Source organism: Pundamilia nyererei, unplaced genomic scaffold (genome assembly GCF_000239375.1).
Source record: "Pundamilia nyererei isolate P.nyererei 1_Seehausen unplaced genomic scaffold, PunNye1.0 scaffold00231, whole genome shotgun sequence".
NCBI lineage: Eukaryota > Metazoa > Chordata > Actinopteri > Cichliformes > Cichlidae > Pundamilia > Pundamilia nyererei.
Window position 1 is genome coordinate 518,879 of NW_005187632.1, and position 20,512 is coordinate 539,390.

General features: G+C 42.0%; 1 protein-coding gene across 1 annotated transcript in view; it reads left to right on the top strand.

Moving 5' to 3' along the window:
* Positions 1-20,258, top strand: part of trpc5a (transient receptor potential cation channel, subfamily C, member 5a) — a 91,228-nt gene extending 70,970 nt beyond the window's left edge. The window contains exons 11-15 of the mRNA XM_005748851.2: positions 4,514-4,709; positions 5,153-5,362; positions 14,127-14,168; positions 16,230-16,319; positions 19,193-20,258. Coding sequence (XP_005748908.1) covers positions 4,514-4,709; positions 5,153-5,362; positions 14,127-14,168; positions 16,230-16,319; positions 19,193-20,221 — 1,567 coding nt within the window. The 3' untranslated portion in view covers positions 20,222-20,258. The remainder of the gene's footprint in view (positions 1-4,513; positions 4,710-5,152; positions 5,363-14,126; positions 14,169-16,229; positions 16,320-19,192) is intronic.
* Positions 20,259-20,512: the final 254 nt, after the last annotated feature.

Sequence of the window (20,512 nt, forward strand, 5' to 3'; positions counted from 1 at the left end):
TTTTTCTTCGTTCAAAATCAACTTCTCCTCAAAATGCAACACTTGCACCTGCAATTTTTTTTTTCCGTGCGCTCAGAACAGTGGCACAAAAATAACGCCATAAACATTCTCTTGTATACATTAAGAATCAAACCAGCAATTCAGGCCATAAATTAAGTGGAAACGTGTTTCCTGAGGTCATAAATCAAGCGAGTCCTCGGTTGTTTGCTTGTACAATTGTGTAGATCGAGGACGAATGAATAGGTCAGGAGGGAGGTGCGTTGGAGATCCTAAAACTGATTAAATTGTGAGGCCATAAAAGTACCATCAGACTTTGATCCACCGTGCAGTCTGGAAAGAATCTGATTGGTGGACAGTTTCACTTTTTTAGCATGACAATGACACCAAACACTGGTAGTTCAGTAAAAGCACACCTGGATAGAAAGGCACACAGTGGAACACTTTCAGTCATGGGTCGGCCTCCCCAGAGCCCGGACCTCAGCAGTGTGGGGATCATCTCGACAGCTTTCAATGTCCTTCACGAAACCTAGAGAACTATTCCTGAAGACTACTTAAAGAAATGATAAGAAAGCTGCCTAAGAGAGCGTGTGTTGAAGAACAAAGGTGGGCTCACCAAATATTGACTATTGAGCTCATTAGAATTGTATAAACTCTGTCTTTGCCTCATATACTGTAATTCTGTGTTTACATATGTTTGAATAAACTTCAACTATTTCCCATTTTGATTGCAAACAATAGAGAAATAAGGAGTGGCACAAGATTTATGCACAGTACTCTATGCAGTGGATTCTTTTCAATGTCTTTGATCTGTCACGGAGGAAACACTCACCTTTCTTTTGCCCTTTCAGCAGAAAGACATAAGATTGTTTTTGCGCAATAGAATCAAAATAAACTACATTTATATAACCTGTTTGTTCCATAAAATGTGTTTTAGAAAAAGATTAAAAGATTCAATAAAAAAAACAAACTCAAAATGGAAATCATTAAAACAAAACATTATAGATGAAAGCTAAAAAATACCAAAGACAAGAAGAGAATAAAGCATTCATGAAATCCTTTGAATAACAGAAAAGATTTAAAGGGCACTGGTGATGTTAGCACTGATCCCAGTTGGCTGACTGTCCCACAGATTTGGAGCTGTAATGGCAAAGGCCTCGTCACTGTTTACTCACCTAGCTGCCGGAGCAGGCCGCCTGCTGGTGGTACCTATGGGAGTGATAACAACAGATAACGGGCATTCAGTGGGCTGATAGTGCTGAAGTTATGGGTGAGAGAAGGAGCAGGTGGAAAGAGGAAGAAATATGGAGTGGAGAGGAGAGATTTGGAGCGAGAATGGAAAGAAGAGAAAGGACTGAAGGTGAGGAGAGCAGGAGGACAGAGAGAGAAAGCAAGGAGTTGAAACAAAAAGTGGAAAGAAGAAGAAATGATGAGAGAGTAGAAAACAGTGAAAAAGAAATGAGACAAATAAGGACACAAGGGTCAAAGAACAGAAGCATAAAGGAGGCAAGATGGGGAGAAAGGGGGATGAGAAAAAATAGAGAATAAACAAGGACTGATGGTAGTGAGGATAGGAGTGGAAATGGTGAGAGTGAGGAAGAGTAATAGGAAAGGAAAAATTAGGGAAGGAAGTGAGAAAAGCAGGGAATGGGAAAGGTAAACAAAGGAGATGGAAAAGTTAAAGTAAAGAGGGAAGAAAACAAGAACTGAACATGAGAATAAAGGAGGAATGGAGAAAAACAGAAGGATATCGGAGAGAAGGAAACAAAAATAGATGAGCGAGAACAAGGAGCAAAGAATAGATAAGGTGAGGTGAAAGATGAGGACACAGTCAATGAGACGGGAGAGGATGCAAACGAGGAGAGGAGAAGAAACAAGCAAAGAAAAGAAAGAGAGAAGATCAAATAAAAGGTACAAGCGTGCAAGACGAAGGGGACGAGGACAAGTGGGTGAAGCCAAAGCAGAGATATGAAAAACCAAGCTTGGATAACAGGAAACAGCAGAAAGGTGGAGAAGGGGAGGACTAATGAATTACTGGATACTAGAGATTGCATCAAATGTTGCTTGGCGAGAATTTCGAGGGAGAAGACGAGGAGGTTTGTTCCTCCTCACTTCGGTTGAAAGTTCACCGCCTCTCGTTTCTCCCTCCTCCCGCTCATTGTTCATTCCCCTCCTAAACACGTTCCTCCCCCCCTCGTTTCATAACTGTGGTGCAATATCACGCTTGGTTGCTTCATTCATCGTGGATTCAATCCCACCCCCCAACCTCCCTCACCCCGCCTCTCTTCATTTACACAATCTCCGAAGTTTCTCGCCCTCTCTGTCTCTCTCTGCACCGAGCGAGCGCGCACACAAACATTGAAACCATCGCTCACACGCAGCCTGTACGCCGATTGATACAGCGATCACTCACACACGCCGGTGACAACACACAGTCCTGCTGCGATGAGAATAAATGCTGGAGTCTTAAATATTTTATGCAGCACAAATATAACACCCCGCAGACAAAACCTCTCTCTCTCTCTCGCTCTTTTTCGCTCTTTCATTCTCATGATGTAGTGTCGGCCGCTACCAATTTCATCAAAAATTCAATAACCTCCCCTGTAACTGGGACTGTCACACAAACAGAAAAGACAAAAAAAAAAAGACTGAGAGACCGAGACAGACCGAGCAGCGAAGGGAAATAAAATAAGGAGGTAAACAGAGGAATGAAGTGACACAGGGAGATGATAAGAGTCGGTGGAAGGAGGGGAGAAAAGAGAGAGGGTGGGGAAAAAATCAATGCAGATGGAAACTGAGAGGAAACCTGGGGTGGTAATAAGTGAAGATTACAGAAGTGAAACTTCTGGAGTTGTTTTTAGGTCCGAACCCAAAGTTTGGAACCAAAGCCGAGTGAAGCAGGTTTGGTTCGCTGTTTATCTGCAGTGACATGCACACATCACACCTACATCCAGGCGCTGCTTCTGGGTTCAAGATTAACAGTTGTGGGTCATATTTGAGGAGAAAGCAGAGAAGCGAGGTGAGGTACAGAGGCTTTTTTGGTTTTTTGAACCATATTTTTTGCAGGTCTCTTTCTGCCTTTACGACAAGTGTTCAGCAGAAGCACAGGTGGTCCGCTTTAATCATGGACAAACTGAGCATTTATTGAACGCACACGCCATTGCAGGCAGACCCTCGGGGGCTTTTTACTACAGTGACATTTGTGCTTAAAAGGTCACAAGACAAATGCAAGAGCTCAGTTTGCAGGCGTGAGCTGCACGGACGCAACCTGAGGTGAATGAACTTTGTAAAATGAGAATAATTTTTGAAAACCAAGCCTTAACCACATCACCGGCACGTCATAACACAGCTTTGTGAAGGTGTAGATGGGTGAGGTGTAGCTGGACAAACCTCCCAGGGAGCCCGAGGCAGGGAACAGCTGTGCACCTGATAACCTCGATTTTACACAGCAATTTCATCATTTTAGAAATTCGCTCTGGTCTGGCCTGTGGATGCTAAAACATTTTAGGTAGTAGCTTTAGGGTAAACAGAACAAGCCTCAGGCTGTCACAAGCCTAGATTAATGGGAAGGTTGCATCAGGAAGGGGTCTGGTACAAAGTCAGTCAATTATCCAAGAAAAGGATTGACCTGTAAATGTTCGTTGAACCAGTTCTCTAGGACTGAAGTGTTATCTTTCTCTGTTCATGTTTTTATTCAGAGCCAAGATGGAAATGTGGTTGTGCATTTTGTAATTAAGCAAACAGATTTCGAACAAATGTCTAATTACCCAAAAATGAAATGTGTGAAGACATCATTTTCAGGGTCATTGGAGTGACGGCGGGTCAGTAATCTACCCTTAGGAAGGACACATCGCCGTATTGTCTCAGTGCAGGAAAAAACTGCATCACTGTGTATTTGATGCTCATCTTTCTCCTGCTGCAGCATGTAATGTGTTGCCATCTGGATGCAAACAAATGCCAACAAATGCCGACTCGGTTTAACTCAGCACTGATATTACTAACTCTGATCTGTGGCCATTTTCTGATAACAATTGCAGATTTGTGCATTTAAATGTTAGACTCATATGCAGGTAAAGTTTTAGTCTCCACTCACTGCAGCTTTAGCGATGTGAGAGCAGTTTTGCTTAGCCCAGTCATAATGAACTTACATCTGTCAGCTTATAACATTTGCTTCTACCCAAAAAGACATTTCCTGTGGGTGGTTTAAATCTCATATCAATCATGCTGACAACATTAGCTGAGTGTTCAGTTTGGATTTGAATTTCTATTAAATTGCAAATCAGTCTAAATTTGTTTTGCTTGTCAGCTGCATTTGAAAACACACATAACTGGGAGACGAGTGGTTTAAACTGAGTGAGTGTCTAAATAATGCGCAAATTAAAGCTTGGAGTTAGAGACAGGTTTATATAGATAAAAGCTATTTATGCGTTGTCTGTCTGGTTACTTTGTTTAAAAGCAGTTTGTTGTTGTGATCTTTTGAAGAACCTTATGAAGTTTCCTCTCTCTCTGTCCTCAGGTTATTTGAGACTCTCCAGTCTCTCTTCTGGTCCATATTTGGGCTGTTAAATCTGTACGTCACCAACGTGAAGGCTCGCCACGAGTTTACGGAGTTTGTCGGGGCAACCATGTTCGGGACGTACAACGTTATCTCACTGGTGGTTCTGCTCAACATGCTGATCGCCATGATGAACAACTCCTACCAACTCATTGCTGTGAGTGAAAGCACGAGTGTGCTGAAAGGATTAGTGAGTGAGGGGAAGCTTGTTTGGTGTCATTTGTCCAGTGAACACTCTTGATCTCAGTTCCTATACCGTGAGAAGTTTGTTTGTTTAGGGTTAGTGTGCTTTCTGTTTTAATCAGGATGCGACCGTCACTGCATGTTAAATTACAAAACACTATAAAAAAGTTTTCTCCATAATCTGAAAGATCAATGATAATTATGAAATTCATCAAATTACTTTTATAAGAAGTTAAGATTTCATGCTATGGTGTGAACTGCTCCCTGCAAAGAGAATTTGATATGTTAAATATTGAAGTCAAATATTTAAGTTCAGTGGACGTTATCAACCATTAATGAAGAGGAATTCAGAGATTTCAGATGTCTGTCCTTGTCACTTGAGCTTGTAAATTCAGGTGCCTCCTTCTCCTGCTGCAGGACCATGCTGACATTGAGTGGAAGTTTGCACGCACCAAGCTGTGGATGAGTTACTTTGACGAGGGCGGCACGCTGCCGCCTCCGTTCAACATCATTCCAAGCCCCAAGTCCTTCTGGTACCTGCTCATGTGGCTCCACAACAAGCTGTGCAGGACAGGGCAGCCGCCCGGGGAGGAGACGCACAAATGTGAAAACCTGCGGGAGTTCACGGTAAGTGGAGGCAGAATAAGGTAGAGGCTCACAGTATACGCACATCTGGATTCTGTTTGCAACATTCTTGTTGAGCTTAACCATAATGGTTCCCTCTTAAATTATTATTTTGTCACTGAAAGCATCAACAGTCTGTTCAGATGTTTGCACAGCATCTTTCTAATTTGCTTTTTCTGAGTTTAACTCACGGGCAGGGTTTCACAACCTTGTGGTGGTGCAAGGTTTCAATTGTAAATTGAAAAGGACACTATAAAAGACAGATAAAACAAGAGCCCAAAAAACCTACACAATCTGCTCTCTAGACACAATTTCAAAACCAAAGATTTGATGTATTTATAGAAATATAGAGATAGAAATATTTCACATTGTTTAATTAAATTCAACCTGGAAGTTGTTTCATAATCTTGCTGACGATGTCGAGGACAAGCGGTAGTTATAGATTATAACTCTGACACTGGGTGAGAGACACCCACCCTGGACAAGTCCCTCTCTGCGTTATGTTCAGTATTTGTTGAGGATATGAACGGGAAGATGGAAATTATAACTATTTCCCTGTTTTCTTGCAAAAGTGAAGTACAAAATATTTGATGGGAAGGATGGAATGTTTGTACTGAGGCACATGTATTGTTTTATTTCCTTTATTCTTTGTGTCATCCTTGTTGCCTTCTGCACTCCAGTCCCAGACAGGAATGTGGTTTAGTCTGTTTGTATTTGGAAAGATGGAGATGAATTTTGAAAATGACTGATGGTGACAGAACAAGATGCAGCTGCCAGGATCAAAACTCAGCAGTTATGAGACACTCAGAACAGCAGCTGCAGACGAAACCTTTAAAGTTCACAACGTTGAGAAAAAACTGGAGTCGCTGCTAATGTGTGAACTAATATGCTATGTGTGCGCAAAGCCTACAAACTGTCCTGGGCTGAAGACTGAAGAATTTACAGGCCATAAATGGAAACTTAGCTGGAGGTTTGAACTCTTCCCTCATAAAGACTACATTCGATGATCTTCTCTATACCCTTAATGACAAGTTTTGACACCTCAGTGTATGTCAGTAAAGTCGTGGTTTGATGACCATTGGAATCATTCCTGGGTTTTTCTACAGGTAGCTGTAGAGGCAGAGACCACTCTCACTGGAAATCTGTCTGAAATATGACAGAAACCACTGAGTTCAGAAAAGAGAAACAACGGTTTCAGGGGCAAAGACCTGAAGAATGACTGTGGTAAACTTCAACAGACTGCTATGGAGTGAATCTTGGGCTTTTCTGTGTGGAGTTTGCACATTCTACCTGTCCGTGTGTGTATTCCCTTCTTTCTGACATCCAAAGACGTGTCTGATAGGTTGACCGATGACTCTAAATTGGCCATATGTGTGAATGTGAGAGTGGATGGCTGAATGACTGGTGGACCTCATCTCTTGCCCTGTGATGGGTGGAAAACACCTCCGTGACTCTGAAAATGAAAAGATGGATCTTCTTTAGCTTGTAAATCAGAATGAAAAGCTTAAAAGCCAAACTGTACTACAAAGGTCTTTGATGCAACTAAAATCTTCAGAAAGGCTCCTTAGGGGACTTTTATGCTGCTGTCACACTAAGGAAGACAGATTATTGCAACCTTGTCCAATAAACTTGTGATTGTTCCCTTTGAAATTACTTGTGTGCAGGAGCAAAACAGCAATGATTTCAACTCTCTGTCTGTTAGAGTTGAAATGGGAACTTGCAGATCTGTTGCCAGCTGCATGCATAGGCCATCTTACATCTGCCTCTTATGTCCGAGACAGAAATTTGTCCACAAATAGTGACGTAGTCGCTGCAGGACAGTTATTTACCTGCAAAATGACACCGGTGCTTGATTTATATAGGAATATAACCAGATTGAAAACAGCTGAATCATCTTCACTATTGCAAAAAGGCACACTGTGTGTACATTTTGCTAACCTGCACAGACTGACTCCCATTGATTGCTATATGTTGACAATCTGTCTGCGCCAGACTGACTTGCCAGTCTGTCTGAGAGTAAATGCAGTCAGCCCGAGTCGGACAGCACCGTGTCTTCATGTGTAATCGCCTTATAATTGAAAATGCTTGATCAATCAACTACTTAGTCAACTAATCGGCCTCTAAAAGCAAATTCAGTGCAATCACTGCGTGGCTGGGTATCGTCACTGATTTCTAGAATCGATTCGATTCCGATTCACAATGTCCTGAATCGATTTGATCCACGGTTCGATTTGATTCGATTCGAATCTGGGAAATTTTGCCTCAGACAGTCAGAAATAATATAATTCAGATCAGTACATTTACATATTTTTGTGTCTATAAAAAGGAAGCTGACACTTTCCAGACTTTATCAAAGGTGTGAGCATCACAGCAGAGGCCTTTGTGTCAAAGTAGCTGAAGATAAAACAGAAAAACATGAAGGTGATTTTCCTGGCCTGGGATTTTATTAAAGTATTCTGCAGTACATCAGAAATGAAAGAAAACCATTAATTAATGAACATTACCTCTGAAGTTACAGCGGTTTTATTAGAGACACGGCTAACAGGCATTTTGTATTTTAAAAAGTTTAAATTTGTTCAGAAGCCTGTTGAACAGCAGAAATTAGGTTTTCTTTTCGGAAGTAAGTAAAAAAAACATCGGCCGACAGCGCTGTAAACAACAGTAGACTTGTGCGTAACAAGCAAGCGAATAATGCAGAAAACCGATTTTTAGACTGAAACTTCTTGAACTTCTCTCTGTACTTCTTGAAGTACAGAGAGAGAGAAAGAGAGAGAGAGGGCTGTGCATGAAGTGTGATTTTATTGTGGTGGAAGCAAAACAGTAAAAGTCAGAGTGAATACATGACGATGTTTTTGTGAAGCGTAGTTTGGATCTTCTTTTGCTGCTGGTTCGGTCAATATTGTTTGGAGAGAGATCAAACTAACAGCTTTAGAATCGGCGCAAAAAGGACGTAAACACAAAGCGCCGACCCGCCGAAACATCAGAATCGGCGAGCTGTCGGCTTTCAGCCCCGACCGTGTGCGTGCCGTCAGGTGCAGTCACATCTCACTGATTCTGATCCGCGGGTCGGCGCTTTGTGTTTACATCTTTGTGAAGAAGCCGTGTTCCTGCTCTCATTTACAGTTTTAAATGTTTGGTGGTTGTTGAAATTTTGTGAGGTTTCACCTGAGATTCTGGAATTTTGGGCAAAATACATTTATATTAAAAAATCAATTCAGGATTTTAATGAATCGATGTCACGTTATCCAAGCCAGAATCGATTTTAATCGATGAATCGATTATTAAAACCCACCCCTAGTGACAACCAATTTTTCCTAGTAGCGATCAGGTCACTAACCTATTTTTACGTTCTCTAGTGGGGTGTCAAACATAGGAATTTTCCACTATAAATACAGGACAGTCTGGGCAGTAAGCTACCAGGAATTTTTATTTTGCACATTTGCCATTTAGAAATCAGGGACTTATTCTTGAGATTGCACTTGTTTTTCTTATATTATGATATGTCAGGGATTAATTAGCTTCACTGGTCCGGCCCACGGTGTAAAATTAGTTTGACATCCCAGCTCGAGTGTGACTGAATCACAGAAGAAACAAAACTAATTTAAATAATAATAATAATGACAATAACAGTCCATTTCCATTAGCTGAGAAAAGCTGAACAGCTGCTTGTGAGGAGTTTATGCCTCATGTATTTAAAAAGCTCTCATTAAAATAATGCATTTGGGTTTGGTTTGGGTTTTTTTAGCCAAAATTGATTTGACAGTAGTCCCAATATAAAAGCCACAATATTTACAGCAGTATTTCTCTTTTAAACTTTGACATACTGTATTTGTCTTCTGCTGACTCTGAATTTTGGGGGTTTATTACACAGACAACTGTGATCAGCCTACATACACTAGAGTAACAGAGATTTGTGAAACCTGACAGAAATCCAGGCTTTTTCTTCTTATGACTGAACATTTCGGGTTGATGGTTTGGTTTGCTGTGAAGTACCGACTGAAATAGAAGCAGCATAAAGCAGCAGAGTTAGTACAATAAGTGAGTGGGGAGGCGGAGGAAGGACTTGTCAGCTGATGTTCTTTTTGTGATTAATAAAATCATGCAGATCCAAATGATCTGCAGTGAATGTGGCTTTTTTGACCTCTGAGCAGTCGCCCACCTGATCAAAGCAGAAGGACTCGGTCTGCTCGCAGTGAGGGTGGATTAAAGAGGCAAAGAAAGAGCCGAACACAGAAAAAGCCTAACAAATACAATCGCACCGCACGTGGACGAACATCAGCTGCGTTTCTATAATCATAGAAGGAACATCGGCAGATAAACACATTTAACAGCCCAGTCAGCTGGAGAGAGCCGGCGAGCACGCGGCGCAGAGCGATAATTCTCACACACACACACACACACTGCAGCTGGCATGCTCACCTCAACTGAAGTCAGCTGAGTTATATAAGCCAACCAGCCCACATAGGTTCACAGAGACACACACAGCACTGCAGAGATCTGATCGAGGGAGAGAGCCTGTGTGTGTGTGTGTGTGTGTGTGTGTGTGTGTGTGTGTGTGTGTGTGTGTGTGTGTGTGTGTGTGTATTAAGAGTAAACACAAAAACAGCGTGAGATATGAAGAATAATGATTGCTCTGAAGAAAGGGACGGGGTTGAGTGAAGTTTTTTATGTGTCGGGGTTTTTTGCATTAGCAGCAAGCAGTGAGAGAAAGAGAGGGAGACAGTTTCGAAGGGGGTCGAGTGAGACGAGTGTAGAACATGACGAAGATGAAGTGGAGACGGAGAGGTGAAACGGCCGTGATTGGGCCGAGATGAAAACAAAATGAAAAAATGCGAGATACGAAACAGGAGAGAGATGATGGATGTTTGTGTGACAGATGCAGAAATGAAGGAATGCTGATAAGGACGACGAGCCAATGAAACATCGAGTTACGGCTGACGTGCATCTGCGGCTGACAAATATCCGGCCAAATATTCGTCTGTTTTCTGATATTGTTGAGATTTTAAAAGGAGCAAATTGGTTTGAATGAGCTCTCTGTTTCTCGTGTGTCTAGGATTGTGATAAAGTTGATGTGTGAGGTTAAAAAAATGATACTTTGCCCCATAAAGCCTTTACATTACCATGTAAAATGAACTTGTGGATCTCACCACAGCTCCTCCATGTTCAAAATCCTCCCAACCTATGACCAGTTGAGTTATGTTTCTGAACACAGTTTTTCAGCTTTTGTCGTGTCCCTGAACACCACGCTCTCGTATGTCAGATACTGATTTGTGTGCATTTACGTGAAATCAGTGTTTTCCACTTTTTAAAAGGAGAAAAAGTCTACATTTGGATGTGAAACACTTTACTTTTTTTTATTTAAAATGATTTAAGCATTAAAACTACATGTTTTGGAAAGTCGTAGTTTGGGTTAAACTGTTTGGTGCTGCATCACATTGAGATCTGGTGACTGTGGAGGCCATTTGAGTTCAGTGAACTCATTCTCATGTTCAAGAAACCAGATTTGTGGATTCGGTTTGAGCTTTGGGACACGGTGCATTATCCTGCTGGTAACTGCCATCAGAGGCCTGGTACACTGTGGTCATAAATGGATGGAAATGATCAGCAACAATACAACTCATGCAAACTGTGGCATTTAACCCTCTAAAGCCTAACCTGTTGCTGGTGTCAGAGAGGTTTTTGCAACATTTTTTTAAACATCCGAAACTCCCAGAACTCCTGAACCATTTGCACAATTAAAATAATTCCAATGCTTCCTGAAAGCAGCAACTCTGCACTTTTCAATGATATTAGGGTGAATACAGTAATCCCAGTCATGGCGTCACAGCAGCCCCAAGAAGACAAAGGTTTGTTGACAGATCAGACAGACTTTGGGTTCTTTGTACCATTATTTTTACTGTGTCCTGTGTTATTTGCCGAGATTTGGAAGGTAGCACCTTGCATGGGTTTACCGTGACTCTCATATCACTGAAAAGCACAGACTTGCTGCTTTCAGGAACTGCTGAAATTTTTCAATTGGTTCAGGAGTTACAGTAGTTTGTGCTCACAGCGGTTTTAATGGGTTAAACAAAGCTCTAACGGACCTAAAGCGTGCCAAGAAAATATTCCCGATGCTATCACAGTATCAGCCGCCTGAACCATGATGGATCCACTGCTTTCATGTTGTTTAAACCAACTTCTGACGCTACAATCTCAGTGTTTCAGCAGAAATCAAGACTCACCAGACAGGAAGCTATTATCCAGTCTTCTGTCCAGTTTCACTGAGGTGGTAGAAATAACAGTAATAGACTAAGTTTCCTGTTTTTAGCTGACAGGAGTGGCGTCCGGTCTTCTGCTGCTATAGCTCATCTGGTTCAAGGTCTGACATGCTATGCATTCAGAGATGCTTTTCTGCATACCTTGGTTGTAGCGAGTGGTTGTTTGAGTTTATGCTCCTATCAGCTCAAAGCAGTCTGGCCGTTCTGCTCTGTTTTCCCAGAGAACTGCTGCTCACTGGATAGTTTTTCATTAAACTCTAAAGATGGTTGTGTGGGAAAATCCAAGCAGAGAATTAATTAATTAACCTCCTTTCCTCCTCAATGTGATGCCCATGCTGTTTTGCATTGAGCAGTTGTACCCAAAAAAGGGCCACTGAGTGCACGTGCTGCAAATAACAAATATATTTCCATTTGAAATGCATTCTTTTCAAACTCATCTGAATCACAAACACAGATTGTTTTTTATGACTAGTTCATGTTTTGCTGTGAGACCGAGCAGGCAAACGTGGAAAGCCAGAGGCAGGAAGAACAGCAGCGCAGACATATGTGACAGTAGATGTTACATGAAGTCACACAGCAGGAAAGTGAGGAGCTGTCGTGGTGGAGGTGGGAGGTGTTTTGCCAACTGCAGATTTATTGTTTTTTATTAATATTATTTAATTTGTTGTGATCAGATAACTGTCTAGATCCTGCATTTAAAATCCTTAGCTACAAGAACATCAGCACAGAATACACATAAAGTAAAATGACTCATAATAAAAAGGAAAAATTCGATCATATATTTTATTGTGTTTTCTGACCTTTTTTTTTTTTTTTTTAAACCTGTTGTCACTTTAGCGCAGCGGTTACTTGTATGGGTTTGATGTGAAAACAGATGTTTTCTCTACTTTTTTCTGAACTCCTTTAACGGTTTCACCTCGATTTATCTATTATTCTATATGTGATATCGTATTGTGAAATCTGCACGTATTCATGTCTGTTTGTCTTCTTGAGTTCAGCAAAGTCTGCAGCAGAGTGACAAGTCCTGTGTCTTAGGTTTGGTTTGCTGTAGCCCGCTAAAAATAACCTTCATGCTCCCAGCATGCTCGCCTCGATTAAATTTATCATTGGATAAGGTGAGAAAAGCCTTTTATAGAGGAGAGATTCACATTTCTGCTCGTTTCTGCCACTGTAATGATTGTGATTCTGGATGACAGCACTGAAATGTGAATGAAGGGCATAACTTGGCCCTTTAAACTGTTACATATATAATCGTTTTGAGTGGAAAAAAAATGATTAAATGAAATTCATTATTCGGCACCTCTCTAGTATGAAGGATTGTAAAAGCTTAATTTTCTTATGAAATTCCCAAAATCAATTTGTTACCTGGCTGCTTTTGGTTCAGTTTGGCACTAGAAGAGAGATAAACTCTCTATAAAAATGTCAGATTTATCATCCTGATGATGATCTCTATAAACCGATATGAATATGCATATTTGTGGTTTCTGTTTGTAGTCTCGTTTCTGTGGCACAATCGCGTTTGAACAGGCTCGACTAGCTCAAAGGTAAACAGTCTATGTGGAGAGCAAAAAGAGGGGACACATTAGCAAATTTCCGGGCTCAGTTCACCAGCTGTCATCCTTTGATTCAGCAAAGTTTTTTTTTCTTTCAGTTTACCTGTATTTGAAACAGTGACAGGCAGAAACGTTTGCCCACCCGCTCCAAATTGGGTTTTGTTGTCAGAAGCTAAGTGGAAATATTGTAGCCAGAGCTTCCCCAAACTGCTTTGACAACCCAAAAAATTGTGAAACTTCTAAGAAGGTTGTCTGGTTAAAGGGTACACTCTAAACAAAACCTTGCAAGTTTTTTTTTTTATGAAAAATAAGAAAATGAGAGGGAGAAAAGAGGAAAGTTGGTGAATAAAAAGGTGCAGAGGATTAGTGAGGAGGAAGTGAGGGCAGCTTTGAAGAGGTTGAAGAGTGGTTGGTAAAAGGACTGGGTCTTATATAGTGCCTCTCTACTCTACCTGGGCACTCAAAGCATTTTGTACAACTTTTTATGCTTCATGACAATCCTGTGGAGGTATGGAGTCAATTAGAGAGGGCAGTGACCAGACTGTTTAACACAATCTACCAAATCACAGAGAAGATTCATGGGTGTAGTGAAGGAGGACATGCAAAGGGTTAAGTGACAGAGGATGCTAGGGAATAGGGTAAGATAAAGGCAGGTGATCTGCTGCAGTAACCCTTAAAAGGGTACAGCAGCAAGAAGAAGAAGAGCCAAACCTTAATAAAAATGGTCCCATAGAGGAGTTGACCCCAAATATACCAGATGAAAGTGTCATTGTTGCCTCCTTGCCTCCTTATGTAGGCGTTGTTGGTCTTTGGTGGAGAGAGGGCGTTCCCTGCGCTCATAAGTGAGGGTACAGTTTAGTTGTAAGGGAGTGCACATTTTTGGAGATACAGGAGTAAAAGAACTTTTTGCTAAATGTGGAAAACCATGTATTAACACAACGTTTCTTCTCTTTGCAGGAGCGTCATGCCGACAGTCTGAGGCAGAATCAGCACTACCAGGTGTGTAGTTCCTGCACAGTCTTCATCTTTACTGACATACAGTAGGAGTGTCCTTACTACTTTTCCCCACACTGCTTTGCCAGCAAACTCAGTGCCTTCAGGTTTATAGTCACCGAGTTATATGTAAAGTCCCCACTTTGTATTACTACTCGGTCTCGCTTCCATTTGTTTGACTCTTGTCCAAAGATGGCCACATGTGGCTTCAGAAAGCCAGTACTTTCATCTGGCTGCCATAATGCAAATGTTGAGGCCTCAACATTGAAAACCAGTGAATCTGTGATTCTAAAGTGTATGATTCAAGGGTGCTGTAGGGTTCAGTAAAGGCTCGCTGATAAGGCCAATGTAATCCAGATCCTCTGAAACATCTTCACTGTTTCTCTTGAACGTCAGGTAACTATTATCACCTGAGAATTTTTTAACCCCCATGGCCTTAAAAATCACTAGAGAAAAGCTTGTGTGCTTTTCATCTGGTGAATAGCAAAAGGTCTGATTACTGTGAATCCAAGTGAATTTGTGTTTTGAGAGTTTTGCTCTACTTTGAGTTACAAAGACAGCGAGCACCTTTTTCAGTAAACGAAACCGTGTATTGTTTTTGGCAGCTGTAACCCTCCGTTTGATGTCCAGCTTTAAGGGGATTTTTTTCAGTATTAGTAGAGCAAATCAACCAAAACTGAGCTCTTTTATTTTGACACCTCAGCACTGGCAGGGACTACAAACGCAGGAACGCCAGTACTTTGTATTTGGCAGTGCTGATTGTTACTTTGATATCCGTCCATGTTTTTTAAGGTTTGCTGCAGGAATCTGTCCTGCATTTTAACAAGAGTGTGTGGTGTGTCTTGGCAGAGGCGGAGAGTGACAGCATGCCAGACCGTCCTGTTTGGCAGGCACAGGTGTTGACTGTGGGAGGATGCAGTGTGTTAGTGTGTGCGCGCACTGTTGCAGTGTGTCAGGGTTTGAATTGCCACCCACTGAGCACCAAATGCTTGTGAAATTTGTCTTTGGTCTGTAAATCAATGAGGGTGACCCGCCTCATTGGCTGATTACTTAATGAGACAATAACATTTAAATTCCTACACAGGGTTGAATTGTGCTGCATTGCAATGTTCACACAGCTCAGACAGACACAGAGCACAACGATATAATATCTGAATGAATAAAAATTCAGTGGGTTTTCAGTACATTAGAAATCAGTAAAAGTCAGTGTATCATGGAGATGGATTTAGCCAGTATAGTAAGTACTTAGTAAGTTTGTGAAGTTTCTCTTTGTAGGGATTATTTTTTCAGTAGGAGCACATCCTTGATTTGGAGGCGATTTGTTTGGAGGGATTTACAGAGAAGATAAATACAAGCTTAAACGTCCAAGAACTACAAGACACTCTCAAGGCTTTTTAAAAACCCCAATTTAGCATTTTAACTTAATTCTTCATGGCACAGATTCAACAAGCTGCTGGAAACTGTTGAGACAACGCCGGTCTCTGCGATTCTTTTGGTCCTGATAGAGATCACGCTGAGATGTTTCCATGTTTTACACAATCCTTTTATTACCCATTATTCTTACAGATGCATCTGGAGATCAGCACACTGCACTCCTATGCAGTCCTATGCTAAAGGCTGATCTAAAGAACTCCACACAACAGTTACAGTTATAACCTCTGGTCTCCTCCCCTCCACAATAGAAATACACTAGTACAGTGGCCAAGGGTGCTGACACCCTGACCCCCAAATCCTTTTAAGGTAGTGTGCGTTTGCCCTTTGTTTGCCCCTCACTCTCAGTAACTCTTGCTTCCTCCCCTAGGGCTGGGGGTTGATTGTCCTCCTGCCTTGCACCTCAGTTCTTTGTTGATTTTTGACAATCTCTACATGCCCTAAATTCATGTGATTGGTTGATTTGATATTAACAACAATGACCTGTGAACTGGCTGTAACCAACGAAAGAGCAGTTGAGAGTACAGAGAGGGTGGAGTGTGAAGCTATCAGCAGGTGTTAGCATAGACTGGACAGGTCCATCACAAAACCACAACCACATGCTAGCAATGAAATTATGGCACCTGTCTCCAACAGGAAGTGATCCGGAACCTGGTGAAGAGGTACGTGGCAGCAATGATACGCAGTGCCAAGACAGACGAGGGACTGACAGAGGAAAACTTTAAGGTGGGTGATCAGAATAAAGACAGAACACCTCTCACATGTTGTAAGTAATGAGTGTAAAATCCATCTTTCTTCAGGTTTGCAGCAAATCTGTAATTAAAAGCTTCACAGGCCAGTCTGCAGAAACAGAGCACAGCAACTGTTTATGTATGTTAGTGCTGTGATAATAGTGCAGGTTTCATTGATACCAGATGCAGAGCTGCTCTTCGTCTCTACTGAGATTTATCAAACGATTTTTAATAACCACCTCCTGCCCCAAATCTACAGCTCTCATCAATACCAGCCATTAAGTCAATAACCCTTGAAGAGAGCTTCTTTGCCTTTCCAAAATATTCTGGGCCATAAATTATTCTGAGCTGCTTTTACCTCCCGAGTCTGTTTCTCATGAAGCCCTTGGAGCCCAGCCTGGGCTTTGAAGTGGAAAGTTCCTCTGGGTTTTTCAATGCAAAAACAACATCAGGTGCACATCATACTCAATCAATGTTCACACCCCGAGTGTGCTCGTGTACTTCAGTGTGTACTAATGTAGAATACGGGAGTTGTAATTGTGCAGAGAGTGCGCGTTTGTGTGCTTAAAAACACGTAGCTAAGATCAGGTGCATGCTGAAGTCAGTTTTTACTCTCCCCAGTGAAGCATTTGGATCCCATATGGTGAGAAAGACAAAAAGGATTTTTTTTTTTTTAGCAGAGTTATTTGGGTCTCGTTGCTCTCTGTTTTGCAGGAGAAAAATACAGCAAGCAGCGAGTTACAGTAAACAGAGTGCATGTTTATGCAGGCATTTATGGTAATTTTCTGTATTAAAGCTACAGGCTAAATTCACGATGCACGTGATCTGAATGGGAATAAACATCAGCCCTCCTCCCTGGTGGATGCTTCAGAGCTAAGCAACACAGTGAAAATCTTCCAATAGTTGTTTTACTTTCTTCTTGGGGGAAAAAGGGAGAGGCAATTCCTTCCCTTCAATGCTTATCCATTTCTAGAAACCAACTGATTTAAGGAATATAATTCGTTTAATCTGTGATGAAATGATTAAAAGGCTAATCTTTGGAGATGTAGAATCCCATTTTCCAAAAATGTCCTAAAGGTCTCAATTTAAAAAGAACAAAGCAACATTACATAATATACACACTAAATAAACAGCTACAAATAATTGCTTGGCCCCGCCCATCCACAGCCTCTAGCTATTATGTAAGAAAACTGGGTATGAAGACCCACATCATACGGATGATGAAGAGAAATTCAAAGCAATTCGAATGCAGATTGTTTGTAACACAAATAAGCAAAAGATTTGGAGTATAAACAAATGGAAACTGTTAACAGTTGTTTTAAAGTAAAGATGGCCTGAAGCAAAAAAATACAAACAAACAACATGATGGAACTCTCAGTCAGAAGAAACTGATCTAATTTGTCTCTGTTCCATGAAAATACACAGAAATATAGATATCGCATAATGTCTGGGTCTCTATACAGATTTAGATTGTACTGTAAACCAATTTTAGAAGAAATGACAGTTCAAATAAACACGAGGGTATGTCCTAGGGCTCTCAAGGTCCTTTGGAAATTGGAAGTGTGGAGAATAAATCATGATTTCATGATCTCATGTTACTGAGTACCTTGTAGGAAGTGGAAGAACCAGAATTTTAAGGGTTTGACCCATTAAAGACCGTGAAGAATAACGTTTCCACTTCTTTCTTCTTTCTTTCTTTACTCAGAGAAAGTTAGCTGCTCCATTGATCTAGCATTATATTTTGCTGACAATGCCACACAATGGCAATTACAGACATTAAAGACAAAAACCACAAGAAAGTGCTCTAGTATCATTCCCCAAAATCAAATACAACTCAGTGCTAAGTGACACTTTGGACCATACCACCTGGAATTGTTCTTTACAATTGTATTGCAAGATATAACACACCTCTGGTCATAGGATATTTGCAAAGGTGATATCGGGTACAGGGTGTGAGACATCAGTGAGTTTATCTCACCCCTTTCTTGCTACTCGTGTCTCCCAAAGTTGGGTCGCACTATGTTGTTGCTGACTTGCAATCTTACTGCCCAAGATGATGTATTCATAACAGTCAAAAAAGTTGAGTTTGGAACGCTGGTCACTTCATCATCAGTTTTACCAACAAATTTTCCATCAGCAGGAGGAAGCTATATCATTAGTACAGTACAGTAGCAACGCTAGCAGGCTATCTAGCTATTAGCATTGCCATAAATACTTGTTACACTGTCATCTTCAGTACAGAAGTACTTGGTGTCAGATGTGTGGCTATACAGTTTAAGAAACTTTGAGTAAACCCTGAAGCTTCTGATATTTTAATACTGTTGGGTTAACAGACTTACTCATTTTGTCCATGTTAAACCTTTATTTTCTCTTCTTTTATGTTAAGCAGTTGAGACTAAACCTACAAGTTTCATTGATGCCAACTAAACTGAGAATAAATGTTTGCTTCTCGTCATTTCCCCTCCACCGACCCCAGTCTCTTTACACTCACTTTCAGGATTTATCCACTCTGTTTTCCTCTCTTTTTGCATGTCTCTTGACCTTGATCTTCCTCTCTTCATCACCCTCCTCTTCACCCTCTGCTTCTACAAACTAATGGTTCACCTCCCCTCTCTCAGCCAGTCATCAGCCTCATCTCTCCCACTTACCCTCCTCACCCTCACCCTCGCCGTCCCTTTCTGTGGTTTTTACTTCTTGGTTTTCCTTTGGATATTAGATATTTTTTTGATATAGGGATTTAGAATTAACAGTACATCCCTCCAAATGAAAAGTAGAAGTGCTACTTTTTTTAAACCTCAATTTTAGCTTCTCATAGTAAGAAATGTTATATCCTTAGGATTTACATTATGAATTCATGTCTATCTTTAGGAGCTGAAGCAAGACATCTCCAGTTTCCGCTACGAGGTCCTAGATCTCCTTGGGAACCGGCGTCCTCCTCGGCGTAACTACTCCTCCTCCAGTGAGACAACGAAAGATGATGGTGCCATGGCATCTGAGGACGACAGCGAGTCAGGTGAAGGCACCGGAGGAGGCTTGGGAGTCCAGAGATCAAAGAGCGTGACCTTCATGACTCCAGCAGAAGACGACACAAAGCCGACACCAACGCTCGGCGTGTCTGCACTGGTGCGTTCCATTTCTGGAATGACCCAGGTAGAAAGGGGGGTAGGTGGGGAGGAGCTGGAGGAAGGTATTGAATGGGGGACAGAGGAGGAGGAAGAGGAGGGAAAACCAAAGAGCAATGGGCTGAAGACGACCGTCATCTCTCCATCCTCCACCTCTGTTGTCCCGTCGTCATCTTCATCATTCTCTTCAGCACTCTCATCATCACTCGCTCGTACAAGGAGCCGTCTGCAGCGCCTATCAGGTCCGAGTGCAAAGACGGACTCTTTCAAACGCCTCTCCTACCTGTTCTCCCGCTCCAAACGCAAAGCCCCACCCATGCCTGTCCCTGTTCAGTCCCCAGTCTCCTACACCATCTCTGACGGGTTGCTCCGCCCCTTGGGGAGCCACAGCCACTCCGACTTCGGACTCAGCAACGTGACCAGAAGCGAGACTCACCTGAACGAGATGGGCCGTTCTGTTGACATCAGTAACCCGTCGTTCTCTCCTCGGAGAACGAATGGGCGAGACTCGCTTTTGACACTGCCCCTCCCGCCCCCCTGCCCCTGCCAATCCCTGCACTGTGCTTCCAACATGTCTGAGTCCAGCTCGCGCCTCCTGGACTCCAGTGAGGACGTTTTCCAGGGTGGAGGCATGGGAGGATCGGGTGATGGCAGCGTGGATGGAGGACGGGGAGGAGGAGGGGTGATGATGATGGGCGGTTGGGTGGGACCTTGCGATGATGTCATCGAGGACAGCTGCGAGGTCATAGAGGACTCCGTCACTACACAGCTATAGGAGAAAGGGACTACCAAACTGTTTTTGTTTGTTTGCAAAATGGCTGAATATATACAGAGATGGAGAGAGACAGAGAGAGAGGGCGGAGAATTTGGTGGAATCCGTTCTAGAACTTACCTGGATGGATTTGGGATTCTGGAATTCTAGAATGCAGCACACCCGAGAATGGAGCAGGTTCTAAGGATTGACTCGATCGTCATGGTAACACCACAGAGGGCATCCTAAAGTGGCAGATGTTCATAGAGACAGTTTGTCTGGTATATTTCAGGGTTTAAACAGACACTTTCACTA